Source organism: Vigna unguiculata, chromosome 5 (genome assembly GCF_037176805.1).
Source record: "Vigna unguiculata cultivar grain cowpea cultivar isolate G323 ecotype 2 chromosome 5, ASM3717680v1, whole genome shotgun sequence".
In the NCBI taxonomy this organism is placed as follows: Eukaryota; Viridiplantae; Streptophyta; class Magnoliopsida; order Fabales; family Fabaceae; genus Vigna; species Vigna unguiculata.
This window is the reverse complement of record NC_140796.1, coordinates 1146553-1156985: the sequence shown is the minus strand read 5'-3', so window position 1 is coordinate 1156985 and position 10433 is coordinate 1146553. Positions and strand designations below refer to the sequence as shown.

At 34.8% G+C, this 10433-nt stretch overlaps 1 protein-coding gene across 2 annotated transcripts; it reads right to left on the bottom strand.

Annotated features, from left to right (window-relative positions):
- Positions 1-802: 802 nt before the first annotated feature.
- LOC114184134 (phospholipase D gamma 1-like) lies at positions 803-10002 on the bottom strand. Of its 2 annotated transcripts, XM_085673657.1 has the most exons (11): positions 7707-10002; positions 6941-7054; positions 6161-6355; positions 5525-5773; positions 5356-5439; positions 5094-5241; positions 4262-4410; positions 2670-2849; positions 2049-2246; positions 1535-1596; positions 1190-1328 (listed from the first exon to the last, which is right to left on the bottom strand). In XM_085673657.1, the coding sequence occupies exons 1-10, from the start codon at positions 9444-9446 to the stop codon at positions 1579-1581; spliced, it is 3075 nt and encodes a 1024-aa protein (XP_085529783.1). In that variant the 5' UTR covers positions 9447-10002; the 3' UTR covers positions 1190-1328; positions 1535-1578. The 2 variants fall into 2 exon arrangements, with proteins under 2 accessions (XP_027927188.2, XP_085529783.1); XM_028071387.2 differs by lacking the exon at positions 1535-1596 and having other exon boundaries at positions 803-1328; positions 7707-9981.
- Between the last annotated feature and the right edge of the window lie 431 nt (positions 10003-10433).

Genomic DNA, 10433 nt, shown 5'->3' with positions numbered 1-10433 from the left:
TTGCATATTATGGGATAATTATCCAATCCACAATAATTTTTCATGAATGTTAAGAATTAATTTATAATATATTAAGTCAAAAGTTATAATTTATAATTAGAGACAATCTTTTATTTTGAAGAGTATAGCAATTTAAATGTAAATGACTTGGTCACTTGATCTCATTAAAGAATTGATGTATCGATCTTTTTCTAAACAATTGTTTCATTAAAAATTGAATTTGTAGATTATAATTTCATCTAACATATGCTATAACATAATTGTGCAACATGCAATAATAATGTCTTTCACATGTAACTTGTATATAGTGTTTTTGTATTTCTATTATGATTTGTATGTATCCAACCAAGATATTGTAAATTATATATATATATATATATATGTTCTATTTTTATTTTGAGAGGAGTGATGAAACTTTTTATCAAATATTACATTTGTCGATGTTTATTTGATTGAAATATATTTTATCACACCTTGTAGATTGAATTACATTTTAAAAAAATGGAAAGTTGATTTCATGTAATGCAAACTATATAAAACTGTTTGATACAGAAACATTTGTCTCTAGCATAGGCAACCATGCTTACATTAATGTGTAACTGTCAGTTCCAAAACATCTACAGTTTTTACTATATAAAATTTTTCAAAATTACTGAAATTTTCACCTCTCAACGAAGTAGTAAGTTTTTTTCTTCTGATATGTCCTCGAATACACTATTTCTTATTTAGGGAACGAGTGAGGTTTCAAAAAATAGTATATTTTACTGAAGCTATTGTTATATGTGCAGTAACCTTAAACTGGTGGAACAGAGAAAGTACTGTTGTAACATCCCTGAAAAATCACAGTAACTATAACATCTTTCTCTGATCTTTGTACAAGTGTGGTGTCTTTATTTAGTTGGATTTTGGGTTGGTAATGGTATTTGTTTCTTCCTCTATCATACATTTCAAAAATTGTTTCCAAGTTGTATTTACACACATTATCCTATTGGCATTGGCTAGCAGAATGTGAAAAACCAAAACCAATGGATTCATCAAATGGTTAGATTCTCCTTCATGGCAAGAAAAGATCCAACTATTTTTCCTCCCACATCTGGGAACTCTTCTTGGTCTGGAAGTGATCTAACCTTGCCCTTTCTATCAACATCTACAGGGTATTTCAGTAGATGCCCTTTCATCTCTGTTATTTCATCTGCTGCAAATTGTTTCCAGTTCATTTCTCCCATTGCTCTGATCCTAGTTACACATTCAATACTCTCAGGTTGCAAGAAGCAGTCCTCAATTGTTCCTGTATGTTCTGCCCAAAGTGACATCCTATATCCATGGATCTACATAACAGAGATTCACAAAGTATTGATGTTAGATTATGGATGGTTGCATGTTAATGGATTCAATAATGTATTTGCTAAAAAATCAAATCAAACAACACTATTATATAATTTTCTTTGAACATTAAGTATACCAGAGTCAGAATGTGCATACAAAATCTCATTTGTATCAAGCAAAATCCCATTTGATGACCTCAAAATAATACCTGTGAGTGTTTTATTTCTGACTGAAGTGAGTAATCTTCTGCATTTAAGTTGGGTAACGTATCTGTTTCAGACACGTATCTACTTTAGGGTATCTTACCGATAATTATCTATGAAATTTCTAATCTATAAAGCGGTAATACTTTATGATGACAATAATTTATAATTTTTATTTTGACAACATTTAATACATATGATTTTAATTTAGATTCCCACATTACAATCATATATTTATCATGTTAAAAAAATTTGTACATTTTTCAACATGCATATATATCACATATTGTATCTCATTATATTCAAAATAAACGTATCGACGTATTAGATACGTTTCGTATCCAATACTCGTATCCGGATCATAGTTTCTATGTAATATTTTTACATGACCATGAGATATTTAATGAAATTCTGCAGTTTCATCTTTTCAACTTGAATAGCACAAGTGAAACATGAAGTTATTATAGTAATAATATATTAGAAAACATCAGTAGCCAAATAGTAATGTAAGAAACTTACTTGACCGTGTGGATAAGTTTGTGCTCTTGCCCATGTATAATGAGGTTGATAGGCGCCCATTGCAATCTCACTGTCCCTTGTTCCTTCCATGGAGCGCTGGTTGATGTTTGCAGACCCCAGTATCACATATTCATCATCAACTATCATGCCTTTTGAATGAACATAAATCATGAAACGTCGGCTATTTCTGCTAGCCACCTGAAAATAGACCACGAACGTACAAAAGCTTTACCAGAGCATTCACTAAACAAAGATTGCATGCCCTTAAAAAATGAATAAAAACATTATAAACACCTATATGGATATTGAATAAAAATCACCAAGAAATTTGGATAGAGCATTAGAGTTTTTTTCTCTTTAGATCGGCAATGTTAATTGTTAGTACTATCTGATATATTAAACTTCTTACGTTCTGATTGTCAGATAGCAGTTTACTTGATAAAATATCAAACACCTATCTGGAAGCCTTTACCCCCTTAATATCTACATTTGGTACTAGAGAAATCTATATGGGATCCTTGTTTCACATAATGACATTCATAAAATTAATGTGGTATGGTAGCAGAAAAATATAATTGGAAAGAGTGAAACAAGGTAAAAGGGGTGTTAAAAGTAACATACTTGAGGACTATTTGCTGGGGGAGGAGCTCCTGTCACAGAAACTTTATCATACATACTGATGACTTCTCGATTACCAAGACAGAAAAAGTTCAAATAATCTTGTGGAGAAAATGCTGCTTCAAGCCCAGCTTCAACCAAAGCCTTGTAAATGGTCTCATACATCATTTGCATTGTTTTATTCTGCAAAAGTAGGAAAATAATTTCATATCAACAAATGCAATAACCAAGTACCACCATCTGCTACAACATTTTTTCAGTTAACATTTGGCAATTACAAGTTCTCAACAGTTGAGTCTTACCACTCATTTGATTGAAGATCAAAGATTCCTTAATTAGAAAAATTTAACGGGGTTTGATTTATTTTTGTCCTCTAAACAATTAAGCCAAAAAGAAAGAGGATGTTATTCTAGCTCTTTAAGATGGTCACAATGGTATTCCTTTTTGAATGACTATACATTATAATCCTAGCCAGAGAGATGATTGATTATGTTAAAGAATATTATTTGATTACATTGTTCAAGGAGATACAATATGATTCGAGAGGGAAATATCTCACCCAATACTTTTTGTTACTAGATATTGATTCTGTTCCTTGTTATTTCTATCTCTTCTTCATTATAAACAAGAATTCTCATGTGTAAAAAACACACAATTACAAGTAATAATTTCAATATGGTATAAGAGCCTTTTCAAGTGAGGTTTGTTGGACTATCATGTCACTCATTCTTTATCAGACCACCCAGACTCAGTGTAAGAAGCTTATAAGAGATCCCAACAAAACTCATAAAAATAGACTCTATTCTAACACTCCTGGGCTTCGAACGTCTATAATGTTGTGAGTGACCATTTTAATGGATATAAAATGGTCTTTGATTGTAATAAAGTAGAGCTGCTAGAGCATATAAATAGATAAAAGTTTTACCTTATAAACTGATTTTATAAAGTTGAGTGAAGCTTAAACTAGCTTTTAAGACTGTACCAAAGTGGTAACTGATTTTGTCACCCTGATTTTCTCTTCAGGTAAACAATACTTGCTGTGCACTTCTGCTCTCCAGCAATTGCACACTCAGTACGCATTTTTTTGCTCTCCAACAATTATCATGCCATTCGAACATTTTTTTTATTCTCCGGGCAAAAGTCTTGCTCACTGACAACTATCCCACACTTCAGTAGTAGTCATGCCCTCTAAGCATCTTTTGCTTTCCGACAAATGTCATAACCTCCAAACTTTGTTGTGCTCTTTGGCACCATTGTGCCCTCTAAGTATTTTTGCTCTACGATAACCACCTCGCCTTCCAACCATATTTTTGCTATTCAACTAATAACAGAGGAACCTAATCCAAGCTTAGGGTTTAGGGTTTACTACAAAAATGTTACTCACAAAATACATTAGAATCCTTTTTGAGTAAAACGACCATGAACCACATAAAATAGAAGACTGGAATACAAAATTGATCTAATATGATAGTGATAGAGCAGACATATAATTTGATGTAAAAGTGAACAATTTCAAACTAAAACCAATTCAATAGTTCAGTCAAATCCTTGCCAAAAGTAGAAACCTGGTTTTCATATTGTGTGTTGAATCATACCTGCCAAAATAGAATCCTTTGCGTGGCAGCCCCTGTTGGAACTCCTTCTGGCCACATGGGAATAACAACATACACTGCAAATCTTTCGTGTGCTTTTATCTTTTCAGTAATCTTTAGAGCAATTTCCATTGGGATTAAGTTATCAGCACCTGCCAAAACAAGAAAATTAACATATGAAAGTGTTTCAAAATAAATTTGTGCCACCTCATTGACAATGTTTTATCCTTATTCACCCAATAAGTGGTTGAGAACGCAGAAAAGATACGGTTGATAAAGGCTTGCCATGGGCATTCCTATAATTTATTTTTCAACGAGTTTTTTCTGTAACGCCTAAAACAATGTTCAAATTGAACATTTAGCTGTTTATTTTATTTCATCAGGGCCAATTCTATCTGTTCTTGTAACTCACCCCTACCTTACGAAACTAATCATAAGCCTTAGTCTGTAATCTGTGAAGCCAATGTTCAGATTGGTCATTCAGAAATATACAATTTCCCCCCTTCAACTTGAAATTAGTAAAACAAACAGCAGTTGAAAATATCCAATTCAACATAATATGATCTTGTAGTTGTAATATACTTGTGTTACTTCTAGGGCCTTTGCGGTATAATCCAAGTGACATGCTGCACATCTGAAAGATTTTTTTCTGTTACCTATTGCATAGTCTATTCGATTAAATCAGTTAAAGATTAATTCTACGAGATGGATTCTGGTTCAGGATAATTTATCTGCCTCAAAGTTGATACAGTGTTAGTTTATGTTCTACATAATTTCCAAAATAGTATTGAATGCAATTATAAGCAGCAATTATTCATAAAGAGGAGTTCCATACCAAGGTCTTTATGTTGACCCCAATTGTATGAGGAGCCGATAAAATACTGATTCTCTATATAAATGTAATGTTGTGCAGCACGAATGGCCTTAATATATGCTGTATGTATGCTCATGTCAATCAGCACATTCTTTCCGCATACTAGATTCTGGAAAAATACAAAAAGCATTAATTCCACTGTACATATAGCACAAATTTATCAAAGTTTAACAGGTATACCAAGTCTAAAAAAGAAAAATTGAAAACCAGGATTTTCATTCACCTTGCTTGTTGCAACTTTTGGATCCTTCGGAAACCCCTTAACCGAATTGCCCTTAACCGAATTGGAATCAATTGAACGAAATATCTACATTCCAAAGTAAACAGAATCAATAATTTCACCTTAGAGCAACCTAGAAAATAAATGGTTGCATTATTAGATAACTAATTACCTGAACATGCCAAACTTCAGGATCATCTTCACCAACACTTGGAGCATCATTGATGCCAATAAAATCTGGAATTCTTTCCAACCTTAGCAAAGCATCATCGTATGAAATTTTCAACTTTTTAATCCCGTGAGGTTTTGAAGCTCTTAACCAGCGCTCCTCAAAGTTAGTTAAAACATCATAAGCTGCTGGACCATCAATTTTAGAATGCAAATCATGCCATGGCTCCCGCGGACAACCACCAACATTACCCTGTCATGAAATTTACTCTTATTATAGCAATTAATTGGTCTGGGTATTTCAAATAATAATAGTTAGAAATTGAACCAAACAGATTTCTAACTACAAATTCCACCATGATATAAATATACTGCTGAACATTTCCTCCGAAAACTGTGGCTTTTATTGATAAATTCCAGTTGTGCAATTAGGGTACTTGAATATAAGTAACAGTATATCAATGAGAGCTGCACTATACACCGCATGTAGTGATGAAAAAATTTATCTTTCTTATAAAAGAATGGAAAATATTTTTTTTACAGCTGCTTTCATTCATTCTTTGCATATCATATCAAGAAAATGATAGAAAACCGTAGCTAATCTTCATTGGTCAACAATGGAATCTGAAATAGAGATTACCGTGAAAGTGGGGTTGTGGTAGTCATCCTTATGCGTTGTATTCAATGTTCTAAAAATAGGGTGGTGGGGAGTATCGTATCGCCCGTCACACAAATCAAGTCCACCAACAAATGCTATAATTTTTCTTCTATTATTTCCAGCATCAGCATCAACAATAACAGTTTTCTGGTGATGTGTATATATCGTTCCAACTTCCTAATAAGAAGACCAAAAGAATGTTGAACTTTGAAACCAAAATTGTAGATGTGATAACATACCAAAAGACACAACACAAAAGAAAGCAGATATAACAGCTTCAAAATCTAATGTTGTCAAAAGGTATGACCCATGAAGTTTTAGTTTCATTTCTCACTGAACATAGAGCACTTTATGGGGTTCCAATTGTTTTGTGTGCTGACTAATTGGTAGATAACATAGAGCACGAGTGAATTGAAATTATTCGTTGATGTACTGATCTCACTATCTAGCACATGAGTTGTAATCAACAAGTAAATGCATTTGACTAATTTATCATCAACAAGTATGCAGATAATACACTTGCAGACTCGGCATATTAAATCCAGTCCAATCATCACATTCACAATTGTGCCACTGTATAATTCAGGAATCTACCAAATTTGATCACATTATCAGCTTAAATCATAATATATTTAAGTCCCAAAATTTCAATGTCTAAAATAATGACATCAAAGAGAAACAATACTCCAGCACTAGCGTAGACAGTTGAGCATAAACTAATAAAGAATATTTCAATTAGAAAAGTAGTTGTCAAAACCAAACCTTTTGCTTGATCCAGCTGTGTCGTTTACCACTACGAGGACAAAGAAGCACTTGCACTGAAGAGTGCTTGAAAAATCGTCGAGTTTCCTCATCATGAGTTGCCATGACACCATCCTAAACATAAAGTCCATGAGTCTCTCAAAACTAAAGCTTAAAGGGAAAGACACAAATAATATATTCATTATTGATAAAATAAATATTCACTCAATAATCTTTATCTTAACTGAAATAAAGTAAACATCTGTTGTCACACATGAAAAAGTATTAAGGAAGAGGATAAGAGAATGGATTGTTGGGTCACTTGATTTACTTATTTTACCATCTAATCTAGTCAAAAGCATTGCCCGGTCAACGAGTAACCAAGGTATAAAATGTCCCAAGTCCAAATGTATACAAGTTCTACAAATATTCTACTCTGATTTATTTAAGGCCACCATCAGCCAACGGAAGGTTAAACAATTTTATTAATAGTTATGAAACTAGTAACCAAGAAAAATGTTTTAAGGAATCAGTATCCCCCCTTTGCTGCTCACTTGCTCAACAAGTAGTATATGACTGTCTCTTGAACAACAGTTCATTGCCAAAATCTATTTCTTTTCATTTCTTCAATTCAAAGATGCAAAGTCCAGAAAAATATAAAACGTTTATCAGATAACAACACAGAACAAAGATATGCATGTGTGTAGACAATTGCTAATAAAATCCTACCAGCCAGTCGAAGCATGGCAATGCAGAGATATGTAAGAGAAAAGGTTGTTTTACTTACTGTTTTATAGCCTAAAATGCTTCTTGATGTAGGATCATCCCAGATAAGCAGAAGCACTCTTACTCCTTCCTGAGATTTTGACCTTAGAAGATCACCCAAGGTATAATCTGGAGAATAGCGAGCAGCATCCCTAACCAACCTTACTTTATGCCACACTGACCAACCTGTAATATAAATCAAACGCCGAGCTTGACTTATGGCGTCAAACATATCTTGCCAACACTTTCCATTCGCATAGTACATCCCACTGTCAAGCAACACATTAGGGAGCATTCCATCTGGAACATGAGCATCTTGATACAGAGTAACAGTTCCACCTCTCCTCAAAGGAAAATATGTTCCAGGAACCCCCACGTATTCAGGCCCTGCTCCAACTCCTTGGTGATAAATGCTCAGTTTCTCCATAGGTATGTACTGAATGGATAGCCTCAGGACAGCATCTTGCTTACATGGCTTCCCATTACTATTCAGGATAGGGAAAAATCCTTCAACTGTTTCCCCTGAGTATATTCGCTCCACTGGAATTGCCACAATGCCAATGAGCTGTGAACCCACAACATCACTGTCTTTAACAAGAAAGTGTACTTCTGCAGCATGATGTGCAACAGGAACATAGAAATGTTGCAACCAAACAGGGTTCTCAGAGTTGCTGATGACATAAGTCCTCCCAACTACAGCATTGGATACTAAAATCGATACATAAGGATCACTAGTAATCTTCGAATTCATAGTTCCTTCAATTTTATTGCTCACACTACCAGGCAATTTACCAAACATATCACCTAAAGTTTTGTGAAACATATCCATATTTGGAAGATTCTTGGCTTCATGGACCCATATATCTAGATTTCCATGGAGGAGCAAAACTCTCAAGGACCCTTTATTCTGCACTGGAACAAGCTGCAAACGCTCACCATACATTGATTCATTAAATGAGCCAGAAAAATCTGAAAGCTTAGAAGAACCCATCCGGGTGGGATAGGAGGATCCCCACCCGGAGAAGGAGTTATTAGAACATCCATAAAAATCCTCCTTCTTCTGTTGCAACTTAGGAACTGAAATGGAATGCATAAGAGGATGCCCTGCAGACGCAGGAGGTGATGCAGGAGCAGTTGGCTGGCCATCAGACAACCTAACATTGCTCATAAGATCATCCAAAGCTGGGTAAGAAGAACCCTGAGAAGGCTTCAAATTGTCACTACTTTGTGACACTTTACCTCCTTCAACCGCGCTTGTGTGATCCTGCCAATAGGGACTAGAGAAGCTATTGGTGCCGGAATGGATATCATGAGGCGGCGAATAGGCCTCCTTTGGTGGATAATAGTATTGAGGTGAACCATGTTGGTAACTGGGCTGGTGAAAAAGGGGAGGCCTGGGAGATCCATGATTTGGTGGAGGCACATGGTAGGGATAAGGATAAGTGGGAGGAGGAGAATAAGATGGAGGAGGAGAATAAGATGGTGGAGGAGGAGAATAAGATGGCGGAGGAGGGTGAGAATAGTCCATGGCGTTAGGAGGGTAAGAATACTCAAAATGGCCAGAATGTGAAGATGGTCTAGGAGGTCCATGGTGAGAATAGTTGAAGGAATGTGAAGAAATGTAAGGATATGAAGGATAAGGAGCGTGTGCATATGGATCAGGAGCTGAAACTGGAGGAGGAGGGTATGGTTGATGAGGGTTGGGAGGGTACCCATATGGGCTTGGATACCGGTATGGAGAAGATGATCCATAGTTATCCATCACACACAGAAATTATCACTCTTGCGAGATAAAACTATAGCTAAAATCCCAATTTGATTCCTCAACACAAAAGGGTAATGTAAGAAAGACAGCAAAAGATGAAATTGGAGCCAATCAAACAAGAATCGAGCCAATTGAATTTGAATCGATACAGCAGATAGGGATTTCAAAAGGGAGAAAAGTGAATTGCTGTGATCGAAGGATGAGACTGTAGGTGATGAAAATTTTGGAGGGTATTTGGATGAAATGAATAAACCCAGTAGAAAGAGAGAACCTGTTTACCTTTGTGGGGAAACACGACGAAGAAGAAGAAGCATTCAGGGAATGAAAGTCCACGTGGAATACTAGCATGGCACGTTATTCAATATACCAACCTCCTCTAACATTTTTTCAGTTTTCCAAGTTAAAATTTTCGTCGTTCCACCTGGGCAATTTTGATTGGATGTTACCACGGTCTTACACACCTGAGAAGAAATCTTAAACTTTGTTTAACACGACAATGAACAACGACGGAACTTGTGGGATTAGAAAAATAAAAACTTGCTTCAGTAATAAACGGTGTTTTTCTTTCACTTTAATACTTCATGAACCAAATATACAAGTTCGTGTGAATAGTTTAGTGCCATTGGATTCAACTATGGAAGACTTGGGTTGTTATAAAGTTGTTAGCAATAATTACCGATAAAGAAGATTGGTAGAACAGTTCAATCGGATTCTTCCAAGAAGTATTAATGATTCTCACTTTAGGATCAAGTATCTGATTTTACTTTATTTTCAACAAAAATAACCTTTTTTCTTTGGAATATCATAAGAGATACTCGGTATGAAAGGAACTTTTAGATTTTTAAGGATCTGAAGATAAATTATTTCTCATGTTAGATTAATATTTTAAAAAATTTCAAGGAATCATGTTTCCTGATAATGAATTTTGACAATTCTTTTAAGAAAGCATTTGTGTGGAAACTGGACAAACTAACTTTCTTGAAT